The sequence below is a fragment of the Sinohyriopsis cumingii genome, chromosome 6, assembly GCF_028554795.1.
Source record: "Sinohyriopsis cumingii isolate HCF-2022 chromosome 6, ASM2855479v2, whole genome shotgun sequence".
Classification (NCBI taxonomy): Eukaryota; Metazoa; Mollusca; class Bivalvia; order Unionida; family Unionidae; genus Sinohyriopsis; species Sinohyriopsis cumingii.
Window position 1 is genome coordinate 17,013,347 of NC_142966.1, and position 27,786 is coordinate 17,041,132.

At 36.6% G+C, this 27,786-nt stretch overlaps 1 protein-coding gene across 4 annotated transcripts in view; it reads left to right on the forward strand.

Annotated features, from left to right (window-relative positions):
• Positions 1-17,188, forward strand: part of LOC149796430 (uncharacterized) — a 108,188-nt gene extending 91,000 nt beyond the window's left edge. For all 4 annotated transcript variants that reach the window (XM_089961096.1, XM_089961097.1, XM_089961098.1 and 1 more), the window contains 3 exons: positions 3,609-3,790; positions 9,127-9,172; positions 12,474-17,188. In XM_089961096.1, the coding sequence (XP_089817222.1) occupies positions 3,609-3,790; positions 9,127-9,172; positions 12,474-12,537 (292 nt within the window). In that variant the 3' untranslated portion in view covers positions 12,538-17,188. The remainder of the gene's footprint in view (positions 1-3,608; positions 3,791-9,126; positions 9,173-12,473) is intronic.
• The last annotated feature ends 10,598 nt before the right edge of the window (positions 17,189-27,786 follow it).

The window sequence follows — 27,786 nt, forward strand, 5'->3', positions numbered from 1 at the left end:
AATCCTAAGCACGTTAACATGAATGGCTTGTGGAGAACCTCCAAAGGATTTTATGTTTAGGTCACTCATTATTTTCATTGTTCCAAAATTGTATCCATTCAGAATTTGTGGTTTTATTGTTATATTGAATCATTAGGAATCATATATTCCTCTACATATATAATATTACAAAAAAACTGAACTAATATTTTTCAAATAAAATTGAAACAAAATTTTAAAAAATTCAAAACTTGTAATTTCTGAGAATGTTTTAGCACTGTTGAAGTTTCTCCATATGTCACAAGTTATTTGAATTTTGCATATATTTTCATTCTCAAGTATAATTATAATTTTTATTTAATAAAACAAAAGACAATCAGGATTTTTAGGGAAGGCCAGTTGATTTTATGGTATAGCCCTGTATCCATTGTGTATTGTCTGTCATGAGTTTGTCTGTCATGAGTTCATCTGTCAACAGATGCTTGTTACCACTCTAGAGTCCAAATTTCTGATTTGTTTTCTGTCAGACTTGGAATGTAGGATTCTATCATCAAAATCTCAGACAGTCAGCAAGGTTCATGGCATAAATGGGTTGATCTTGTGTCTAATTAGATAACCTTGTTACTTATTTGGTGGCCATATTTTTATATATCTGATCAAGTTTGGAATATGTGATTATATCAATAAGATCAAAGATAAATTCATTAGTGAGCAAAATTGGCAGAGCTTGCAACTGGAAACCCTATTCAGGATCAGAATTTTTCAAAGCATTACATATGAGCTTGTGGTATATTTTCATGGTCTTTAATGGGTTCCAATATGAGCAAGATCAGTACATTAACGACATAATTTTGGTTTTGATTTACTAATCTTGTTACTACTTATGTCAAACTTGGAATATGTGTCATCGTGATCTTGGACAGTTTTGTTAATGAACAAGATCCATGCGTATGAACGAGGTGGCATCAGATATCAGCTTTTTTGTTCAAGATCACACAATAATTTGATAATCTGTTGGACTTGTGCATAATAACGAAATGATCTTGCACGTGGGCTTACTGCCACTCTGGAACCATATCTCTGATTCAGTTTGATCAAACTTGGTCAGTGGGCTTAAATCATCAAGGTCTTGGATGAATACAGTTATGAGCAAGATCCATGCATATTGATGAGATGAATTTGCATCTGATTGATTGAACTTGTGAACACTTTAACAACTTTATTTTTGAGCTGGTTTGTATCAGACCTTTTTTAAATGGCTTGTTACCCCTTCAGCATATATATAATGTTTTATGAGCAAGATTTGCATCATTTTGGTTCAGGTGATCTTACATATGACTCAGGAAGCTTATTTCACCACTTGAGAGAATCATGTTAAGTAACTGGTTAATATCATCAGGTTTTGGGATTAATTATGAGAGAGACTTTTGCATCTGATTGGCTGAATTCTTTGTATCACTCTAAGGACTATTTTTGATAGGAATTTAATCAGATTTTATAAATAGACAAATGTCTTTAAGACCTTGGTTGAACATGATTATAAGTAAAATTCATGCATGTTAATAAGGTGACCTTTCATCTGATTGGCTGAACTTGTCAACAGCCTAGCAGCTTTATTTTTGTTCTGAATTTGATCAGACTTGTTCAGTAGTCTTCCATTATATAGCTATTGGATGAATTTGATTATGAGTAGGATATGGTCCTGTAAGCTTGGTAATCACTCTTGTCAGGGTGCATAGTGTCATTTTTGTTTCAGTATGAACTCTGGGAATGGTCAGTAAAGTCTGTTATCCATTAAATAAACTATGTTTGAAAAATATCTCCTGAGAAATCATTTTAATGGTGTGGTTTCTATAGCAACCAGGTAGAAAACCAATTTTCAACTTCTTCCAAATGGCTCAGCTAATTTTATTTAAATTTGGTAGAAATGTTCCATAGGATATGCTGACCCAGAATTGGGTTTGGGCTGACTCTCCTAACAACAGTGTGGCTTCTATAGCAGCCAGTAGAAAGGCCTGCAAATTATACTCATCCACCATCAATTACAGCTGTTTTTTCCCAAATATTTAAAAACACTATCTTCACTTAAAAATATTCTTTCCAGACTTAGGATGAACACCTGTATTATTCAAATAAAAGATGCCAGTGCAACATGTACCAGATGGTTCTGCTGAAGTTACTCAAAGTAAAAACACATTTAAACAGCATCTCAAATGCTAATAATTTAAACCACTTAACTAGAAATTATCCTGTCATGGGTGTCATTCAAAAGAAGTGACATTACTATTATGCTTTTAAGACCATTGTATGCCAGGTGAGTGATATCCAGTCACTTGGCCCTCTTGTTAAGATTCAAGATAGAAGTTTTTAATATTTTTAGAAGGTAAAATGAGGATTTTGTATATATGTCAATACTGTTGAACTTGCATATCCCATGAATTGTTCTGCTATATAAATTATTTCAGCAAAGCAAAGTCACTGTGACTGAAAGAAAGAATAAAAATGGTTTCTGCACAATAACATTATTTTTTCATAATAGACCTCTAACAGACATTGTGGATGGCATGCACTTAGGGTAAGGAAGAGGACTATTGATTGTGGTTTGAAAAGGTCAAAGGTCAAGGTTGCTCAGACTGCAAGAAGAAATCTTGTTTATATGCAGAACTTTCTGTTATCTACCCAGAGGACTATTAAACATGGGGATAGTATATAATGTGCTGTTCATGGTACACTTATTTACATGAGCTGTGATGTTCACGAAGATTCATGATATAATACAGGCGTTATATCAAAAGAATTAACATACACATTGAAATGATGGATGGCAGTGTAGATTTTTGAGAAAGATTATAAAATTACAACCAAGGAAAGAAACTTTTTGCAGAATTTTGTTTCCCAGTAAGACTTTTCCATGTTTGCTTTGAATCAGCCCAGTCATAGTATCACACATACTAAAATATTTTTAAACATAGGAAAAAATGAATATTTGTCTAAAAGTAGTTAATCATGGCAGAACCTTCTGTTCAGCCAAGAAATATAAAGCAACTAGGAATGTAACTGCCATATTGAACTGCTTGGATTTGTTTAAAGGCTGAGGTTTCACTATAAAAGGAAGCAAGTAACCCTTTTTCATGAATTTAGCTCTCATCAGGGAGGTTACTCCTACTAAGATCTGATTGGCTGTTAAGCAGTGTGAACTACCTGTCACACAGTAGTTTGAACATGAAGCTTGACACCTAATAATTCATCACTTTTGATTGGATGTAATTTAGCCTAATATTCACTACACTTTGAGATTGACCAAAAAGGTTGTTTCTTATTCACACTTTGTTTGGAACAACTGGGTAACTTTTTACTTGCATTATTAATCACAGTCCATGAATAACATATGCTGCCTCTTCCCTTTCTAGCAGCTGACTGGTTTTGAATCTAGGACTTTGAAATTAGTACTAAAGGAATTTTATTCCTATACCTCCATCTCAGGTTAGACCGATAAAAAATTCAGTCCTACAAGATTTAGGCCCCGCCAAATAAAATGGAGGTGGATCTGTTTGTATTCTATTTCATTTGCCACCTTCATGTACATAGGTTAATTAGGTTACAGTTATTTTATTTTGTCTCAATTGCAGCGGTAGCTCCATAACTGCAGGATTACATCCCTTTGCTCCAAGGTCACCAGGGGACATTCATGTCAATGATGTTGTTAAGTTCTCAAGGCAAGGTGGAAAATTGAGCCAGGGAACAGTAAAATTTATAGGTCATCTGCCTGGACGTGGGGATGTGTACCTTGGAGTGGAACTCGATAAAGAAGGTAAAATCTAATGCTCTGCTTTCTGAACTCCAAGGAACATGATAAATATAATATTGAAATATGGCAATCAAGATATCAGCCATATAATAATAATAATAATAATAATAATAATAATAATAATAATAATAATTAATAATAATAATAATAATAATAATAATAATTGTAAAGATACAAAAAATGCCTTCATTATAAACTTGATAGATAAAATCAGATTCCATGACCTTTTTATATTTAATTTTGGAAAATGTGATTTTATAACAAGGTTCTATTTAGTTTTTTAAATTTCTCTTTGTTTGCCCATCTTATGTCTGGCACATTATGTCATGGCACTGTTCATCCCACCATCTGCAAACATCTATTTTTCTTTCCCATAACTTTGTAAGAGAATGAGTTTCATCAAACTTTGCCCAAGTCTAAATGACTATTAGCTGTATGTTGACATTATGTTTTAATAAATTTCATTTTACATAAAAACCACGAGTGCAAAAGATTTTACATACCAAGACTTACTTTTTTTTGTATCCTATTTTTCTCTGTACAGTATGCACCCAAGTGCAAACAGCACAGTCACATATTACCAGTTTATGTTGAGATGTGTTGCACATAGCATCCAAGTGCAAACAGCGCAGTCACATATTACCAGTTTATGTTGAGATGTGTTGTACATAGCATCCAAGTGCAAACAGCGCAGTCACATATTACCAGTTTATGTTGAGATGTGTTGTACATAGCATCCAAGTGCAAACAGCGCAGTCACATATTACCAGTTTATGTTGAGATGTGTTGCACATAGCATCCAAGTGCAAACAGCACAGTCACATATTACCAGTTTATGTTGAGATGTGTTGCACATAGCATCCAAGTGCAAACAGTGCAGTCACATATTACCAGTTTATGTTGAGATGTGTTGCACATAGCATCCAAGTGCAAACAGCACAGTCACATATTACCAGTTTATGTTGAGATGTGTTGCACATAGCATCCAAGTGCAAACAGCGCAGTCACATATTACCAGTTTATGTTGAGATGTGTTGCACATAGCATCCAAGTGCAAACAGCACAGTCACATATTACCAGTTTATGTTGAGATGTGTTGCACATAGCATCCAAGTGCAAACAGCACAGTCACATATTACCAGTTTATGTTGAGATGTGTTGCACATAGCATCCAAGTGCAAACAGCGCAGTCACATATTACCAGTTTATGTTGAGATGTGTTGCACATAGCATCCAAGTGCAAACAGCGCAGTCACATATTACAAGTTTATGTTGAGATGTGTTGCACATAGCATCCAAGTGCAAACAGCGCAGTCACATATTACCAGTTTATGTTGAGATGTGTTGCACATAGCATCCAAGTGCAAACAGCGCAGTCACATATTACCAGTTTATGTTGAGATGTGTTGCACATAGCATCCAAGTGCAAACAGCGCAGTCACATATTACCAGTTTATGTTGAGATGTGTTGCACATAGCATCCAAGTGCAAACAGCGCAGTCACATATTACCAGTTTATGTTGAGATGTGTTGCACATAGCATCCAAGTGCAAACAGCGCAGTCACATATTACCAGTTTATGTTGAGATGTGTTGCACATAGCATCCAAGTGCAAACAGCGCAGTCACATATTACCAGTTTATGTTGAGATGTGTTGCACATAGCATCCAAGTGCAAACAGCGCAGTCACATATTACCAGTTTATGTTGAGATGTGTTGCACATAGCATCCAAGTGCAAACAGCGCAGTCACATATTACCAGTTTATGTTGAGATGTGTTGCACATAGCATCCAAGTGCAAACAGCACAGTCACATATTACCAGTTTATGTTGAGATGTGTTGCACATAGCATCCAAGTGCAAACAGCGCAGTCACATATTACCAGTTTATGTTGAGATGTGTTGCACATAGCATCCAAGTGCAAACAGCACAGTCACATATTACCAGTTTATGTTGAGATGTGTTGCACATAGCATCCAAGTGCAAACAGCGCAGTCACATATTACCAGTTTATGTTGAGATGTGTTGCACATAGCATCCAAGTGCAAACAGCGCAGTCACATATTACCAGTTTATGTTGAGATGTGTTGCACATAGCATCCAAGTGCAAACAGCGCAGTCACATATTACCAGTTTATGTTGAGATGTGTTGCACATAGCATCCAAGTGCAAACAGCACAGTCACATATTACCAGTTTATGTTGAGATGTGTTGCACATAGCATCCAAGTGCAAACAGCGCAGTCACATATTACCAGTTTATGTTGAGATGTGTTGCACATAGCATCCAAGTGCAAACAGCGCAGTCACATATTACCAGTTTATGTTGAGATGTGTTGCACATAGCATCCAAGTGCAAACAGCGCAGTCACATATTACCAGTTTATGTTGAGATGTGTTGCACATAGCATCCAAGTGCAAACAGCGCAGTCACATATTACCAGTTTATGTTGAGATGTGTTGCACATAGCATCCAAGTGCAAACAGCGCAGTCACATATTACCAGTTTATGTTGAGATGTGTTGCACATAGCATCCAAGTGCAAACAGCACAGTCACATATTACCAGTTTATGTTGAGATGTGTTGCACATAGCATCCAAGTGCAAACAGCACAGTCACATATTACCAGTTTATGTTGAGATGTGTTGCACATAGCATCCAAGTGCAAACAGCGCAGTCACATATTACCAGTTTATGTTGAGATGTGTTGCACATAGCATCCAAGTGCAAACAGCGCAGTCACATATTACCAGTTTATGTTGAGATGTGTTGCACATAGCATCCAAGTGCAAACAGCGCAGTCACATATTACCAGTTTATGTTGAGATGTGTTGCACATAGCATCCAAGTGCAAACAGCGCAGTCACATATTACCAGTTTATGTTGAGATGTGTTGCACATAGCATCCAAGTGCAAACAGCACAGTCACATATTACCAGTTTATGTTGAGATGTGTTGCACATAGCATCCAAGTGCAAACAGCACAGTCACATATTACCAGTTTATGTTGAGATGTGTTGCACATAGCATCCAAGTGCAAACAGCACAGTCACATATTACCAGTTTATGTTGAGATGTGTTGCACATAGCATCATAAACATGTCACTTAAACTTACAACCAAACATTGATCCTAATAGCTTTTTTTGTGCTGTAGGTAAACAATTAAAATCATCTAAGATAATCCAGTACCTGGTTTTCCACACACTAGATGTCAAAATTTTTATACTTTTGCAGTACTATGCTAAGATGTCCATCCATCCATCTGTTATCAGGTTTATTTCCAGAAAATAATTTGAGTTCTCCACCATCAACAGTTACCATACTTTGTAGATGACTTGCCAGGATGCTGTAGATTTTGTGGTCAAAAGGTGAAAAGTCAAGGTCTCTTTTTCTGCACAATAACAAAAGTTCTACATCAGACTTCTGGACTAAACTTCTTGGATTGCTTGCACTTGGGTTAAGTTCCCAACCATCAACAGTTACCAAATTTTGTGGATGGCTTGCAAGAAAGCTTACAAGTTTTTGGATCAAAAGGTCAAAGGTCATGATTACTATGACTGAAAGAAGAAAATGTATGTTGCACAAAATTTCAGTTATAGATCAATGAACAATCATCATAGTTTTTGGATGATGTACACATTTTGTCAGAAAGAAGCCTATTGAGTTGGGGTTCAAAAGGTCAAAGGTCAGAGAAGTTTTTCCATAATAGCTTTAGTGCTTTGACCAAAGTTTATGAAGTGCATGCACTTAAGCTATGGAAGCAGTCTGTTAGTTCAAAAAGTCAAAGTTCATAGTTGTCAGATAAGAAAATAACATTTCTCCACATTAACTGAAGACCACATAGCCTATGTGATTTGGCAACATTACATAATTAGGCACTCATCACCATATTTGATTAATTTAATTAAATTCCTGAACTAGCATATATGATTTGGCAACATTGCAAAATTAGGCACTCATCACCATATTTGATTAATTTAATTAAATTCCTGAAATAGCCTATGTGATTTGGCAACATTGCATAATTAGGCACTCATCACCATATTTGATTAATTTAATTAAATTCCTGAACTAGCCTAAGTGATTTGGCAACATTGCATAATTAGGCAATCATCACCATATTTGGAGTCATAGTACTGAGATCTGTTCAAGCATTTTTGAAGAAAAATATGGATGATCTTTCAGATTATCAGAGGTAGGAAAATATGAACAGCTGTATTTTTGTGATATGTTTTGTTGTCACAGACCATCTTTATGTTATGAAATAATATCAGTATTACAACATCATGTTCATACATAAAGTTTCAAGCAAGACTTATCACGATAAGCAGTATATATTTAAAAGTGCCAAATCATCTGTTTAAACCAAAGCCGCTGTGATCTGACAATTTTTGGGTGAAACGTTTATTTCATTCTAGACTGTACTGTTAAGAAAGTTTTCACATTTGCAGATTTTTGTGAAATGAACAACTAGCCAAATGTCATAAATCAGGCTAACAACATGGCATTTGATCTTTCAGAATATTATGCCATAACAGATCTAGATCTGTGGCATTAACCAAACATCATCAAAATTACAACTCCCTTGATCTGTCATTACATTATACAAAACAGATCTAGATCTGTGGCATTAGCCAGATACCATCAGAATAAATAACATGACCCTTGATCTGTTATCACATTATAAACAACAGATCTAGGTCTGTAGCATTAGCCAGATATCATCAAAATAACTAACAACATTGCCATTGATCTATCCTCATATTATACCACAACAGATCTAGGTCTATTGCAATAGCCAGAAATCATCAATTAATAAATAACAACATTGCTATTGATCTATCCTCATATTATACCACAACAGATCTAGGTTTGTTGCATTAGCCATATATCATCAAAATAAATAACAACATTGCCATTGATCTATCCTCATATTATACCACAACAGATCTATGTCTGTTGCATTAGCCAGATATCATCAAAATAAATAACATGACCCTTGATCTGTCATCACATTATACCACTTTAAAAACAGATCAAGGTCTGCAGCATTAACCAAATATCAAAAATAAAATTAACAGCATGGCCCTTTTTCTATTAGAACATTATGCCTTAACAGATATAGATCTGTGGCATTAGACAAATATCATAAATAAAGCTAACAACATGGACCTCGATCGATGAGCACATTATACCACAAGAGATATTGGTATGTGGTGTTTGTCATGGATGCACATTATAAATGAAGAAATTGTATATTCCATGTTTATGCAGTTGAAATTATCATTCTTATTTTGTATACAGTATATGTAAGCTACTTGAAATTTTGTATTTCAGAGGGGAAACATGATGGAACATTTGAATCCATCAGATATTTCAAATGGTAAGTAGTAGCATATGTGTGTATTAAGTGGTAAGTTCATGTATGTGTACATTTCCAGTGGTTAGTTCATGTATGTGTACATTTCCAGTGGTTAGTTCATGTATGTGTACATTTCCAGTGGTTAGTTCATGTATGTGTACATTTCCAGTGGTAAGTTCATGTATGTGTACATTTCCAGTGGTTCATGTATGTGTACATTTCCAGTGGTAAGTTCATGTATGTGTACATTTCCAGTGGTTAGTTCATGTATGTGTACATTTCCAGTGGTTAGTTCATGTATGTGTACATTTCCAGTGGTAAGTTCATGTATGTGTACATTTTCAGTGGTTAGTTCATGTATGTGTACATTTCCAGTGGTAAGTACATATATGTGTACATTTCCAGTGGTAAGTACACGTATGTGTACATTTCCAGTGTTAAGTACATGTATGTGTACATATCCAGTGGTAAGTACATGTATGTGTGCATTTCCAAGTACAGTGCAACCCCGCTATATAACACGCCCTGCTATAACATGAATTCAGATATTTCAAATGGTAAGTAGTAGCATAATGTGTGTATTAAGTGGTAAGTTCATGTATGTGTACATTTCCAGTGGTAAGTACATGTATGTGTACATATCCAGTGGTAAGTACATGTATGTGTACATTTCCAAGTACAGTGTAACCCCGCTATATAACATGCCCTGCTATAACACGAATTCAGATATAACGCTGTCATGGCATGGCTCCCAAAATTTTGTATATTTATTCGCACATGAAAAAATATTTTTTGTTCAAAGTACGTGAATTAGTGTATGAAAAATATATAGATCGTGTATGAATTCGAATTTAATATGATCGTGGCGTGGTTCCTGAAATTTTAAATACATTTATGTGTATTTTTCTTGTATAGGGAATTATTTTTAAGTACAAGAAATAGTGTGTAAAACATTTATTATCATTTTGGGGAAGAGTTTGCATATGAATTTTAATATAATACGATCGTGGCATAGCTTCTGGAATTTAACATTATCACCAGGTTCTTGAAGTGTCATGCCAAAATAAACATTATCGGAAATGTTACTGATTACTGATCCATGAGTAAAGCCAGTAAGTCATCTTTGTGATTGTCTTCAATTAATTCTGTATACAATCATTGCTCAAACAATAGCCAACATGTGTTTCTTCTTTAACTGCATACACACCCAAGCAGCAGACAGTGCGATGGTTGATAAAAGATTCTCACAGTTTAATAAACATTAAAAACAAAAGCCGCCAACATGTTTGCTGGGCTTGGTGGTGTTATTAGACGCAATCAGTTGACCAGTAAATAATGTCTGCTTTATTAGCTGGAAATTGAAAGGGTATGAAATTGTACATGTGTTCAGACAAGATGGAATGGTTCAAGACAGATCAGGAGATTTCCAAAATTTGGTCAGGTGTTTTGACAACAAAAAAAAGGAGGATTTTGGTTAACCCAGTTTTTAGCATCCACATAGAAAGAAATTTTTTTAAACAAATTTAATTTTTTAGTCTTGATTATTACAATATTATCTCAAAAATCATTTTTTTCTAAGTAAGTTGTTGCCATTGTTGTATCATCCTTGTACTGTATGTACAACAATTATATTTAACATTTATTTGGCGATCATTGCTGGATTATATAAATGACAGTTCTCATCATTTTTGGTCTCTACACATAGGAGATGATGTACTGTTACTGGATCCAGGATTCCTCTAGAGACAACCTGAATTTTCCTAAAAATGGAAAATGCCTTTCAATGTCTGATTTGGAATGTGGCAATGTTAGTACAACTCTACTGAGTTCACTAAGAAGTTTAAATTGTTTCCTGCCATTTGGTAAAAAATTCATTTTGCTAACCGTGAGCCAGAACTGCCCAAGACTGGTATAGATTGGGTCTAATGTGGTTTTAATGTCAGTAAGATTCTCCATATGAAGTACAAACGCATATATTAAACCATCACACCCTTTGTAACTTTCAGCCTAATTTGTGGACACCTTTGTTGCAGGGACGTCATTGGTGGGGGCAGGGGGGCATTTGAATGTGCTGTTAAATTACTGTAGCCTAATATACGAAAATTAACAAGCCCGTCAAGTTTTGGCCCCCCCCCCCCCCATTAAGTTTTGCCCTCCCCTGAAAAGAGTTAAAATGATGTTCCTGCTTTGTTGTCATCATTCTCATCACTATCACCACACTTTTTGCAATGTGGTTGTTCATAATAGTGTCAAATACATCTTTTACATCAAAATTATGGTAGCTGGTCACATTCTGACAGTGCAGTGGTCACTCATTGCAGTGTGCATATCTATTTATTATTATTATTATTATTTTTATAATTAATGATTTCATGTTTACAATAAAATAGTCATTATGTGAGTAGGTTTGTCGATTGTGCATGAGAACTATTGTACGATTTGTTAGTCAGGGAACATTATTTTGTCTGCAGCATCAATACCCCAGTGCTAGACATCACTATAAACTGCCATACTACAGACATCATAGCAAAATGACTGAAAAATTGTTAAAACATCTTTAATTCTGTCCAGAATTCCTTTTGATTATACATACTGTAGAGCCTAATCCATGTCAACAACTTTAAAACACTGAAACAGAACCATACCTCTCTGTAAAAAATAAAAGTAATATTAATTATTTTATGCTGATTAAAGTCAGTCATAATCCACTATCTTTAACCATTTCAACTAACTCCAAACACTCAAACCAGCTGACCCTGCCAACAGATCAAAGGCATGTTAATTGTTTTTGCTGCTTGAAATTAGCAAGTACTGTGTCCTTCTCTACTTAAGCCAGTTCACAATCACATGAGTACAATCAGTATTACATTAAGTATATACTACACTTGAATCAAAATGTGAAATAAATGGAACAGGATGGGTATTTATAGCATACAAGTGCTGAGTTACTGTGACTGTCTTGTTGTTTAAGGCTGCAAGTTGTGTACTACTACAGCATTGGGCAGAAACTTGGGCATGGCATGAGTTCTGCACCAAAAAAGTGTGTCTCTAAGACTTTTTTTTCATGATTAAGTAGAAATTGACATAATTTATGTCTTGGCTCTAATTGCATGTCTCTCGTGTTGTACTGTACTTTTGCTGAGGTTATATTTGAATATTTAAAGCATTTCACACGTCAGAACTGGGTTGCTGTTACCTGTTTTCTAGGATTTTGAACTTTACAGATGATAACATATATATATATATATATATATATATATATATATATATATATATATATATATATATATATATATAATGAGGATTTCTTTCTTCTTTTCAGCAAACCAAATAAGGGTGTTTTTGTTGCATACAACAAAGTTGTGATGGCCTGGACAACATATTGATGTCAGATGCTAAAATTAGTTGACAGTTATTGACAGGATGCTTTTCACCATTTGATGGCTTTGTTAGCTTAAGCAAGACATTGATTGATATATGAAATTTTATCAAACTATTTGATTGTATTATTTTCTTCTGTGACATGATTTGCTCTAGAAGTTGCTGATAGAATTTGTATTGATTTTTACCTTTGTGGAAGGGACATTTCTTGAAAATTATATTGCTTTTATATTAGTATTAGTTTCAATAAATTCCCCACATCACCCTAGTTTTTGTAAAAGGACATGTTTTACTAGACATTGTATTGATACAATACAATGAGTTGATATGTCAGATGACAAAGACATGGAACTTGTTCTCTTGGTAATGAACAAGCACATAATTTTTTGGTATCTCAGACATGTACTATCCCTCCAACTCTCCCCCCCCCCCCCACAAAGATAACCCAATAAATTTAATAATACCACTGAAATTGTAACATTTTTGTCTCTCCTATATGTGATATTTTTCTGCATCTAGGGTCATTATTAAAGACATTATTTGATTTGTACACAATTTTCTTATTATTTGTGGGTTATGTCAACTCGAGAAGAATCCTTTATGTGTACTTAATTAATGTACATATTTTAGTCTTTGTATTCTTGTTTTTTTAAATTATTGTATATACTCACTTATAAATCGAGTGAAACTGCAAACTGAACAGAATCATATCTGCCATTGCATAATGCACCAGCAAATATGACCTTGTGCAGTATGTTAGGAGTAATCAGCGCAACAAACAACATAAACCCTGATCAGCTGGTGCATCATGTGATGGCAGATCAGGGTCTGTGTTGTTTGTGGATGGACTCATATTATAAGCAAGTTATATACAGAATATATTTTAACCTCTTAAAATTTACAGAAACAAGATGAGTCTTGTGAAGCTCCCATATTTTGTGGACACCATATTTTGTGTACACCTTATTTTGTGTACACCATATCTTGTGTACACCTTATTTTGTGTATACCTTATTTTGTGTACACCTTACTTTGTGTACACCTTATTTAAGGCAATTTGTCAACTTTTTCGTCAGCAATATTTCATTTAGAAAAAGAATTGCAATGAAACCATGGACCACAATTACATAATATTTACGATTTTTGTGAAGAAAGTTGTTTTTTTTCTATGTGGAAAATAATAGAAAATTTGATGATATTATAATTCTGAAATTCAAAGAGAAATACTGCAGTCATGTGGTCTTGATGTATTTTCAGTGCAAAATCAAAGGGAACACCTTGAAATTTATAAATAAATGACACACAAAACATTCATGTTAAGGTAACCATTTCAAAACTGCTAGCAATGAAAACAAAATTCAACTTTATTCATACTTTTTTTAAATATCTCCATTACCTTTCTTGATGGCATTGTTTTATGATTACTCACCTCTGCAATGTAGAATGGACCTATGGTACTAACACCAGCATCAACATCAGCACATATCAATGCATATACATATGTACAGCCTCATTGCATCACAAATACTATTTATTCCATGGTCCTAGGTAACAGTTTGAAGTAGGTTCTGTAGTGCCTAAGGGTGATTTGTGGGGGGGGGGGCTAACATTATACATGTACATTATCTGTACAGTTGAGCTCCTGTTGTTTTGTTTGTTTAAGTTTATATTTATCACTGCTCTTACATGAACTATCAAATAATCAATGCATCTTTTAGTACCACTCCATTACAATGGCCTGTAATTTTTCAAGCAGTGTTTAAGAACAATGAAATTTTCAAAACGTTCAATAATAATCTGTGGATTTTATTGACTCAGTGTAGCATTTTTAGTTTCATAACATAGACAATAATGCTCTTTTATTGTTTTATTCTTTTGTGGCCTGTCACTTTATTCTGAATTTATTTACTGCACGATACATAAAATGTTTGCAGTGATAGCTACCGGCTATTAAATTTTTTATTTAGGTCAGCTCTGTAATCATTTATTACATCCTGGTTTAAACATGCTTTCCCCAGTCTAACACATACAGACATTAAGGTGTTCCCCAGTCTAATACACACAGATATTAAGGTATTCCCCAGTCTAACACACACAGACATTAAGGTGTTCCCCAGTCTAACACACACAGATATTAAGGTGTTCCCCAGTCTAACACACACAGATATTAAGATGTTCCCCAGTATAACACACACAGACATTAAGGTGTTCCCCAGTCTAATACACACAGACATTAAGGTGTTTATTGCATATTTTCTGATTTTAATAACCCTTGATATGCATAACTGGGTCACATGCTATATAAGCTGTTTCCAGTCCTTTTGTACACAGTAAATCAGGGGTTGCATCCATCAGATTATACCAATGATACACAGTAAATCAGGGATTAAGTCTATTAAGTTACACACTTTATAAACAGTAAATCAGTGGTTAAATCTATCAGACCATTTGTACAAAGTAATCGGGGGTTGCATCTATCAAATTACACCATTTGTACACAGTAAATCAGGGAATAAGTCTTTTTAGTTACACCATTTGTATAAAGTAAATCAGTAGTTAAGTCTATTACACCATTTGTCTGTTAAGTTACACAATTTTTACACAGTAAATCAGGGGTTGCATCTGTCAAATTACACCATTTGTACACAGCAAATCAAGGGTTACATCTGTCAAATTGCACCATTTATACACAGTAAATCAGGTTACATCTGTCAGATTACACCATTTGTACACAGTAAATCAGGGGTTACATCTATCAAAGTACACCATTTGTACACAGTAAATCAGGGGTTACATCTATCAAAGTACACCATTTGTTCACAGTAAATCAGGGGTTAATGCTGTTAAGTTACACCATTTGTACACAGTAAATCATGAGTTACAGTTGTCAAATTATGCCTTTTGTACTCATTTACTTATGACACATTTTCTGAGTACATAAAGCTGAAACAGTGATTCAGTGTACTAAGTTTATAAATTCTTGGGTTATTGTCAACTTTGCATGTATACATTTAAATAGGTGAAAACTAGGAAGAAATTATTCTCTTAATTCTGAAAAACTGTTCAAATTATGTCATATATATTGAGTTGTTCCTTCCAAGTTCAGGAGAGTAATAATAATACCTTTACCAAGTCAAAATCAAATATTTGTTAGTCCTGTCAATGTTTTTATTGATGTCCTCATGGTTTGTGTAATGTAACCATTTTGGAGTAGAAATGACTCACACACTGTCTTGTTTTTCATAAGATTCATACAAGCAGACTACCTTATCAGTGAGGGCACTTTATATTTAGGTATACATATTATTATTGCTAAATAATAGGATATATGGCCATACCTGCCACATAAAGGGACAGCCTTAAATATAATGCCTTCTAGTGAAGGAGTACTGTCTTTATGTCGACACTTTATTTTATGCAGTATTATTTTTAATCTGCTCAACTCTTTCTTATAATTTTATCCAATTCCTTTACAGAGAAACATAATTACTGTGATTTCTATTGTAAACATTTGGTGGGTTTCTTTTCTACATGCTTTCTTAACAAGCTTTTCACAGGTATGTTTGCTTCATGTAAAATAGCTGACACATGTGATTTACTAGATTGACTATGCACTTTGCATGTATTTGTTATATATATATATATATATATATATATATATATATATATATATATATATATATATATATATATATATATATATACATATATATATATATATATATATCATTCCGTCCATTTTAAGTAATTTATATTTTAAATTTTGTATTTTAAATGTTTCCTATTTTCTGAATTTTGTTTTCTTAATTGTTTTTAATGTGACATTCTGTGTAATAAGCTGTATGTGTGCATCAGAAGGGTCTATTAGTTAATGCTAGTTGATTTGATAAGCACAACCGGTAGGATTGTGGACTTATGAATTTAAACCAAGATGTGAACTCATACCCATTGACCTGTATGATATTGGTCCACTTTTTCTTTTCTTCCCAGGCTCATAATATATCTTATTACAGTGCAGTCTCTCTTGCCATGGACAGGAAAGAATGATTTTGCTAAATCTAGGAGGTGCCTGTTTATGAGAGATGAAATATAAGTATATTATATAAAGTATATTAATTATTTCTGCTGATGGGTACATCCAAATCATAGATCTTTTACAGCATACAAACTTTGTGCGCCTGATTTTTTCCTGAAGATTTAAAATTCTGTGTGGTACTTTTGGGCAGCAGTAAAATGAGCTGTTTTATGTTTTTGCTTCTTCAGGGGTGATGCCTCCTTCCTCAGTGTTATGTGTGGTCAATAAATTCTAGGTGATTAAAAAGTCATTATCTGTTTACACCAGACACTGATGACAAATATTATTAGATAAACTGTAATGGGAATGCCAAAGCCAAATAGGTTTGACCTGGAAGGGACAATTTATTAATTAGATTGAAGCATTTTTTTTTTTGTATCTAGTTGATTAGTCAGAACTATTGGCAGTAGATCTTAATGTTCCAAATATACAGTTTGTTGACATGGGATATTTAGACTGTGATTTGCTATAATGTCTTTTTTAATTATATTTATTTTAGAGATCTTTTTTATATAACAGGTCAATCACTTAGTAGTTGCTAATGCCTGCTTATTTAACAGATTAAAGGTTGTCTTTGATAACAGTATTTTTCTTCTATTTATTTACATTGTCAAAGAAAAAGACTGATGTGGTCTTCATCAATTTTTTGCATGCTACAAATGTGGAAGTGGTATATAGTGTTAACCTTTTCCATCTCTATGTAGTGCTACCCTTTTCTATCTATATTAGTGTTGCTCTTTTCCATCTATAAATAGTGTTAACCTTGTCCATCTATTATTGTGTTACCCATGTATATCTATATAATGTTAACCTTGTCCAACTATGGTGTTATCTTTGTCCCTCTATATATACATTGTTACCGTGTCAGTTTAAATATTGTATTACCCCTAAAGTGTTACCCTTTTCCATCTATATTTATAGCATTGTCCTTGTCCATCCACATAGTGTTACCCTTATCCACCACTGTATTGTGTTATCCTTGTCCATCTGTGTGTAGTGTTATCCTTTGCCCATTGTATATAACTACCTTTGTCCATCTATTTATGGTGTTACCCTTGTCTTACTATAACGTTATCATTATCCATCTAAATACAGTGTTATCATGTCCATCAAAATATTGTATTGCTCTTATCCATCCATCAATGTGTAATCCATCCATCCATCCATCTATAATATTGACATTGCAGCAGTCTTGAAAATCAATTTATCCCTCCTCATGGACGTATGGTCACGTCAACATTGAGTTTTGGCCAAAAGACTTCTAGTGGTGTCTAGTAAGTCCTAATTAAAGATGGTGCCACTTGGACATCCAATATGGCTGCCAGAATGGTCATCTTGAAAATCTTGTAACTATTTCATATCAGCACAGGATTTTCCTTAAAATACTTGATTGGCCTTAAATGAAAATGGTAGAGAGCTGCAATCCAAGATGGCCTCCTCAGCAGCCATCTTGAAAATCTTACTGATACTCCTCCTGGATGGATGGTCATATATCGAAATAGGGTTTTCACTCAAGGATTTCTTTATGATGCCAAGTTGGTTGTAAATGTAAATGATGCTGATCTGACATCAAATATGGCTGCTATGGCAACCATCTTGGATCTATTATTATCATTGCTCTTCAACAAAAAGTCATATTCACAATGGATTTTGACTAGAAGATTACTTTTCATGCTTGAGTAATTTAAAAATAATCAGCTATCCATTTTTTACATTTTTTAATATCTTGGATCTTCTTCAAACACACATGAAAATTGGCATGTGGATGTATCTCAAGGAGATTAATTCAACAATACCAAAGCATAATAGCTGTGACTTAAATTTTGTGTTTGACTGAGATTTTGTTTTGGAGCCACTTTCTTATGTCTTGTGAATCTTTTATTCTATTACCCACTGCCTGGGAAAAGTGTAAATGGCCAAATGATGTTAGACAAAAGAGCACAGTATCTGCATTAGGAGGCACCTAAAATATATGCTGGCTATCCCAGTATTATTACTTTCTCACAATATCACATAACCTTGGAGATGGGAGTACTGATGGCTAAACCATGTGTTTCCCCCATTTCTTGCCAGTTGGTGTACATTTTCTGACTGTTTATATTATATTCACCAAATAGAAGGCACGGAAGAGATATTTCTTGTTTGAATATCTTACCCAATCATAATACCTTAGAAGAACTACTACTACCTTGCAACTCCTACCCTCCCAGATAACGCTTTTAGCTAAAAGGAGCTAGTTATCTGCCCACCTAGGTGGTGGTCAGGCAGGTTGATCTCTCCTAAGTATAGGAATTGGTGCCAAACCCCATGAATATCTCAGTTACTACTTCTACTAATGTAAAGAAGCATGCTTTCACCACAAGAGACCTCGCAAAAGCCAGAATCAAATTTTGGTAGATATACCGTTACGAGTTGGAGGAGTCTTTACTTCTAAGGAAAGTATATTCGATCTGTATTTCTAACTCTTCTCTCTTCCTATGCCAACAAAGTTCTGCCTTGACAACTATAATTTTTAACACTTTGTCATCGTCTCACATTTACTAGCACTTGCAGGGTAGCATATCTGACTTCTTTATGTTTGGGCTATAATTAGTTTTTCTATGCATGCAAGTCTCTATGCCTTTAGAAAACTCTATATAAGTATAGTTCCATTACGACCAGTTACATACAAGTGAGTTTTCTATACCAAGGCATTCTTAGCATCTGGGTAGTTTTGTAAATTATATTATGCCTGGACACTTAATTGCTTTATTAGATCATCTGCTATCACTGACTTCTAAGCAAAGCATCATATGGTATAGATCTGCACCTACCTTGTGTTCAAACAGACGGGTATACTGAATTCACCCATACAGGCCATCATTGCACCTTCCTACAAGAAACTATTGTGAATTGGTATGATATACTGAAGCTCCATTGCTCTAATTATGTCATCTGATTGCACCAGTTTGTAGTCGTATATGTGATACATTATTCATTTTACCCATATAGATATCATGGATATTGTCGCACAACTTTGAAAGTATCTAAATAACATTGCTTCAGTTCCTTTTGTATGTACAGCTTTTTGTGTGTAAAATAGAAACTTCTTGATGTTACTGTATCGCTTCCACTCTGGTCAGACAAGTACAGGTAAATTTACCTGGTTTACTCGGAAGCATCCTGATCATTCATGTTACTGAAAGCGATGCTTGAGTGGTGTTTATTTGTATAGGCAGTCCATTGGCCTTCCTGCAGGTAAGCTCTAACTAGAATTGATTTTTCCTGTTTGTGCATGTAAGTACTATAAGTAACGTTCCAGTGATTTTATATGTAGAGGCAGCCAAATTCACATACCTACGAGTTATTATGGCAAGAATTGATTATTTAGCATCCACGTTCTAAAATATTCATAGCTGTGCTCTAATCTACCTGGTCAGGTCACATATGCTCCTGTACAGGTAGTTGTCTTCATGGGCAACTGTGTATGGATACTCACTTGCTCATAAACAGGATACTCACTACACTACGTGTATAGAGGTTATTCTCTATTTTGACTTGCAGACTTAGACTATGGGTGAGACCATTCTGACAACCCCTCAACATTGTGTAGTTCCACAGGTTGTCACCCCTTGAAGACAAGTCAGACTTGCATATTATGGACAGAAGTCCATAATGTGAGGGATTAAAACATCTGATTGCCTGCAAGGGCAGCAAATCGGAGAGCAGCAACAAGCATCAGTCACTGTCTTATCAGATTTATGGACTGGATATGTGGATCAAACACATGTGGATCAATCATCCTGTAACTCATCCCAACCACAAGAACTGGACAGCATCATGCCAATCAGGTTGGTCATGTTCCTCCATGCCTGGACTTGACCATATAACTCTGATCTTACAGCATCAGCCAAAACAAACTTGTACAATTCCACAAATCACAAGCTCTTCATGAACAGACATGTCCTGCGAATGATTCCCAGTCTATAAAGGCACTCTCATGGACCAGTCTAACTGCATTGTGCTACTAGGCAATTCCTGTAGATGACATAGTTTACATGGATCTACCTAACCATATGGTACCTCGACACTTCAAGCATACTATATCCTTTTCAGGGCCTCAGTTTTCAAGAGATGTCTCTTCACTTGCACTCAAAACCTGTGCCATCCAAGAGACTCTCTTTAGCAATAAGTCAGAAGTAATGGGATCTAACTCGTAAGTGCTGCAATTGTAGTGGGCTACCATCATTGACATTCTTCACCAACTACCTCACAGTTAGCACTGGTGACATGGACTTCACTGCCTTTATCTATAACTGGCAAAACTGGCATTCAAGTTCCATTGGCATTATTAGATCTTACTTGGATGAGTGAAACTCCAACTTGCAGGATTGAACTGAAGTTTCCTGCACTATCTTTTGGACTTCTTCCTCATTTCTCTATGTCACCTGTCTACAGTTCTGACATCAGGTGAAAGTTGTCTACAGAAGACTCTACTTTAATTGTTCCAGAATCGGAATCTTTTTAGGTCACCACCACAGGACTCATCGTTGTTGGTGATTCCTATAGATCTTGCCACCTCAGGGTTCAACTCTATATTTATTACTGTACAATAAGAAAAAGGGTTAAGCAAACAAAGTATCCTCTCGCACAGCAGATGCATGGAATGGTTACGTGGATTAATCATCCCGTAACCCATCCCCAAATAATGAATTGGACAACATTTTCCCCACACATATGACTTACTTCTGTTTCTACCAGACTAGGCCATATACAATGGACCATTGAGCCCATGTCCACAATATATACATGATAAAGTCAGAGTCGCAATTCAAGGCATCTCACACGTTTAATCAGAAGAATAAGCAGGGACAACTACAAGGGATGGTCCACTTAATAACAGCCATGACATTGTACAACCATAATATCAAGAAAGAACTTACAATGGGTGGGAAAAGATGCAATGCATTCTAAGTCCACCTTACAGGTCAATCGTGCCCCAAGATACGCTTGCAACCGTTACCATCTATTCCCCTCATTAGTGATCAGTTTGATGGAATTAGCAGCATACCAAGACCACCACATCCATTCACAGAAACAGCAGTGAGATTTGCAAAGCAGCCGACAAGGTTACAGGGATGTCTCTAGAGCGCATGTCACTTGGAAACAATCTTACAACTAAGTGAAAGAGTCAGAGGGACTCGGAGGTCGCCTGTTTTCATCAGTATTAGACGTGATCATCCATCTTGGCATCCGTCCGTCTACGGGAGACGATGGCATAGCTCCAAAGTACGCTTTTGCTTATCCTTCTTTTTAGCTCTCTTTTCAGCTTGTTTTATTCTTCTCTTTTCCTCTGCGTTTTGAACTCCCTATCTGACAGCTAGACGCCAGCTGGAACGGTTGTTTGCACAGCTCTCCCAGTCGTTGACATTGATGTTTGCTGTCTTCATATCCTTCTTGCAAACATCTTTGTAGCGCAGATGTGGTCATCCAGTTGGTCGTGCACCTTCTGCTAACTCCCCATATAACAGGTCCTTGGGAATGCGACCTGGGTCCATTCTCTTGACATGGCCGAGCCAGCGAAGGCACCTCTCACTGAGTATGGAGAACATGCTGTTCATGTTGGCGCATTCTAGAACCTCTGTGTTGGGTACTTTGTCCTGCCACTGGATGTGCAGAATGCGCCGCAGACATCTCAGGTGGAAGCTGTTGAGTTTCCTCTCGTGTCTTGCATAGGTGGTCCATGTTTCGCTGCTGTAGAGAAGTGAGCTGAGCACGCAAGCTTGGTAGACACGCAGTTTGGTCTTCTCTGTGAGGTTGGGGTTGTTCCAGACCCTCTGGTAAAGTCTGGCCATCACTGCTGCTGCCTTGGCAATCCTGCCGCCCACCTCAGAATCAATGGAGAGTGAGCTGGAGATGTTAGACCCGAGGTATGTGAAGTTCTCGACAACTTCCAAATTGTACCCATCGATGGAGACAGAGGGAGGGGAGTCTGTGTCCTGTGCCATGACATTCGTTTTCTTCAAACTGATGGTCAGTCCAAATTCCTTACATGCATGGGAGAGGCAGCATACCAGCTGCTGAAGTCCGTCTTCCGTGTGTGATGTCAAGGCTGCATCGTCGGCAAAGAGCAATTCACGGATGAGTACCTCTGTGACTTTAGTCTTAGCACGGAGACGGGCGATGTTGAACAGCTTGCCGTCAGCCCTGGTATGGATGTACACTCCCTCGCTGCAGTTCTTGAATGCATACTGGAGAAGCATGGAGAAGAAGATGGCAAAGAGTGTCGGTGCAAGGACACAGCTTTGTTTGACTCCGCTAATGACTGGGAATGCTTCAGATGACCATCCATATCTCAATGATATACATAAAAGCCAATGCCCCATCCCACCCTTATCACAGATCCCGGTAAGAAGACTCCGATATTGTGTGGCTGAATGGGGAAAGTTTTCCATGACTACATGGGGACCCTACCAATTCCTGAGGACTCAGTATCACATTCAGCACCCCTGCTAAGCCAGTGGCCAGTGTTCCTTAAGCTACAACGTGGCACTTATCAGTTGGTCCTCAACCTAGGTACATTCAGTCAAACTATGTTATGAACTTCTTTGAACTCTTATACCCTTTCAAGATTCGGTCAACTTAGTCTGGACGTTTAGAATGTGTTCCCTGGTAACAAGATTTGAATTCATGCAATGATATGTTTCTGTGCCTTTTTGGAGCAACCCAACTGCAAGAATATTGATTCACCTCACAAGTTTTGTGCATTACGGCAGCGTACAACTTATTCCCTGGTCACTTTATTGGGCTGTCATATCAATGATTACGTGGTCCAAGTGGAGGCCAAACTTTGACAACTGGACCATCTATCGCAGTCGGCATTCGAGGTTGCATCGTGAGGGCGCTTTGGACTCGCATCGATGACACCTATGCAAACACATCCTCTCGCAATCACGATCACTACGGATGCGCACACAGAAGGCTAGAGGAAGCAAATCTCCTACCTTTTTGGACTGACATGGGAGTGTGGCCCATTCATGATCATTATTTATATGTGCACATCATCGAAATGGACACCGTTTTTGAAAGACTGTCATAGGTGGCTGATGAACCTACACGGGAATAAAGTTCTCATTCTGCCCAATATCTTCACTGTGGTGACAGATATCAAACAAAGCGGAACACTCTGATCTTTGTATTCGTGTTTGGAATTTTCTAAACATGGTATCGTCAACGACAATCCAAGTTTCAGTTCGATATATCCTAGGCTGGCTAATGTAGTGGCAGACTCGTTTCTTCTGCTTACTGGAGCTCGTATAAATGGAATGGCTTTGCATCCCTCAGTTTCATGAGATACATACTCGATGGAATCGACTTATGATGGACCCTAGTGACAGGGTGGAATGACAACAGTCCCAACATTTGTCACTACAATCCTGGGCCTGAAAGGCCTGGCTGATTGCTGCTTCATATACATTCAGCTAGCCTTGGATTCTAAACTTGATACAGGAACCAAAGATATATGTGTCTCTTCATACTGGTTACTCTGTTAAAATATGGAATACAGAACCAACCGGGTCAGTCTAGGAATGGACTATAATCTCAGTGGTTCACACCAAAGTACTTTATTCAAATGGAGACATCCATACACAATAGCTAACTTTCTAGCACCCATCACAGTTAAATTTACCATTCCACGATCGCTAGCACATGTGTTATCAAAGGAGAGGATATCACACAAATTAAAGACTAGTCTGATCTATTTGTTTGGATTACTCCTAACCAATGACACTGGACCTTTGACCATGTGAACTTTTCATGGGGATTAACCTGGCTGAACTTGATACCAACTGAAATGCTCTCAAGAACTTAATTAGTTCACCTATCATTCAAATCCTGCTTCTGGCAGTCACTAGGCAATCTCAGCAATACATTTCCAGGTGAACCCATCTACTTACAGTACCAACATGATAGATCAATATCGCTCATGAAGCCCCACCCACCCACTTGCAACGGCATCATTGACTCGCCTTTCTAACAATGCTTACTTCCTCATTTGTATTAGCTATGGCAGGTAGAAAAACGAAATATATGCCTTATCAGTGCATCCTAATTAAAATGCAGTTCTGACAAGGCGGGTCAGTTTCACTCATGACGGTACCCTCTATCATTGCCAAGAACAGGTTCCAGTCCATGGGTAACCATACTTGTGTAATGAAATCACTGTCTACTCTGGACACTACAGCTCAAGACCACCTACAAGACCCAGTATGAGCTTTGTAGTAGTATCTTAAAATGACAGGGCTATTGCATTAAGGGAGATCACACTATATTTACCTCTCAAACAGCAAGAGGGGAAAATAATATCAGCACAGATCCTTGCATCCTGGATTAAGTGGGTTATTCGCTCTGCATATCGAGAAATAACCCCAGCTTAAATGAACGTTACACACATTTTGGATCACAAGGTAAGAGGAGTTGCTACAAGTATAGCATTTCACCGGAACTATTCTCTAAATGACATCATCCAGGCAGTGGAATGGAGATTGGAGTCGACATTCTCCAGTTTTTATTTAGAGACCTTACTTCCAAACTGACTCGATTCGATCAGGTAGAACCTATAGCCGTGGTAGAACAGGTCGCCTTTCCAGGTTGCTAGATATCTTCATTAGACGCGGCTTCTAGACTTCCTCTGGGTTTGCGCGAGGTCAAACTTTCCCTTTTTAAAGCCGCTCCCTGATAGATGGAGTCTTCACCAGTCGAGTTATGTAGCTGTCTCACCTACCATAAGGGACCTGAGATGGCATCTCCGGGGAAGGAGATATATCTCCGTCTACCTGTTGCCTATTCTCCTAAGGTATACTGATTGTGTTGCGTTTCCAAAGTAACATATATTTCTAGTAAAATATGTTTCTTCGCGAATACTTACCCAACCATAATACACATACACCGTCCCAGCCATCCCGCAATTACATCCGTATAGAGAGCATGCCTTCCGCTCCAGTTGTAACTGAGACATTCACGTGATTTGACGTCAATTCCTGTACCAAGGAAAGATCTCTCTACCCAATTGCCTCCAAGGTGAGCATAAACTTTTAGCTTCTTTTAGCTAAAAGTGTTATCTGGTAGGACTGGGTTTGTAGTTTTGTCTCGTTTTCATGAATGTCTACCCTTACGTCTAACTGAAAAATTTCCTTTATCTCGATCTCGACGATATTCACATATAAAAAGTACTGTTTGCCAATCATTTTGTCAATTCCGTTTGTCCGGAAATAATAGGAATAATTCTTTATTGTTCTCGTGAGTCCGAGACATTAACAAACTACCAGTATTACAAAAAAAAAAAAAAAAAAAAAAAAAAAAAACACATCTTGCTCAGACACGGCCGGATAGGCCACATCTATTGGCAAAACACTTTACTCCAACTGCTCTGTACGATATAACCTTTCATTGATTTACCATGAAGCACTAATCAATTAATCCAAAATCCTATGTTGGAGAGGTTGAGACGCACACTATATAAGAATATTTAGATTTTCATGAGCACATTTTAAAACGGAATAAAAAAAACAACGCCTTTTAGCTTCAAGGGTAGTGCTGAAGTAAGTGAAAACCATCCCAAGGAGTCCTGAATATACTTTACAGTTCCGGACATCAAAGTCATTTTGAAAATTAGTGAAGCGAGACATTTTTTAATTATGTAGTATATTGATAACCTATGTCAGAAGGTGAAACAATACCATGAATAACATCATCAATTTATGCCTAATCAGTAAGGAATTTTTTGTCTTGCCCTTTCTTCTAATTAAAGAAAGCATTAACTGGAAATTGAGAGCAGAAACTCCCTAATTCCTCGTAAGCAACTGTGATCATATGAATAATTAACCTTTTACTGGGCTGCTGTATGCAACTAAAATGATGAGCAGCTTATTAGTTATGTTTTGTCTGTCTGATTGCAATGAAAGGACAGCCATTGAAGAAGTGAATAAACTTGAGATTTTCACGTCATAAAACCAGGAAATATTAGAATATGCAGCACATTGAAAAAGAAAGAGAGAATGTTGTAAGATTTATAAGTTTCAGAACAAGATCACGTTCACTCGGTGTATTCTCGAGAGGTAGTGCAAACTGAAGTTCCACGCGGAGCTATCATGATTTTTTAGGGTGCAGATGTCTCTCGTCACTACCTTGGGCTGTGGTGAAATTGAATCTCCACATTTAATAACCTGCTGCATAGTAGTAATACAAAATGCTTTGCGAAATATTGGTACTCAATTGTGCCTCATCCTTAACAGGGTCAAGGAAGAGATCTGACGTAATTCTTTACGGCAAAGTTACGTTTAAGAGGTCTGGAACACAATGTCTGGCCGTCCTGTGTGACTTCTGTCTGAGAGCCGTTGTAATGCTGGAACTGGAAAAGGTTTCCGCCAAACGTTCCCTTAGAAGCCACATTGATGATGATGCCAATGAACAAATATTTAGGGTGCTGATTATTGATGTTCAGTCTTGGATCTTAGTCAACTGCAGTGGTGAAGATTTTGACTTTAACTCGTCGAATGAAATACTTATCTATGCTTCCGGTTAGTGTCTAAATGATGTAGTTTCCGACTTTGAGTAAGACTTCGACACGTCGCGCTTATAGCTTGGCTTTTTCGATGTTGCTATCGTTAGTGTTTGCTATCAAATTGGAAAACGGTGCTACTTACATTCGGTCCAAGACGTACATCCACTACACTCACAATCACTTGTCTTGCAATCACATTTTCATGTATACAAGATGGGTCATTTCTAATCTACGCCCTTGTTTGATTTTTTTTGTCTTGATCTATAAATCCTACCACCGTGGTCTCCGTCATCATCTGCAGTCGGATGTGTCGTTAAACTTGCTCATTGTGTCAGGCTTCCACGTCATACAAGCACCAATGTGTGTGTGTGTGTGTGTGTGTGTGTGTGTGTGTGTGCTATTCTTGGTTTCTTTTCTCCAAGTCAACATATTATTTTGATAATCCCAGGAAGGGTAAGTGTCATTTGCTGCTGATGAGGTACAAAATTCACCGAACGAAGAATGCATGAAATCGTTGGCGGGATATGCCAGAATTACTCTCGTCAACGATTTCATGCATTATTAACGTGTTTAATAAAACAGATAGTCCACCGACATTGAATGTCTGGCTGCATCAAATAAATATGCTGCGTAACT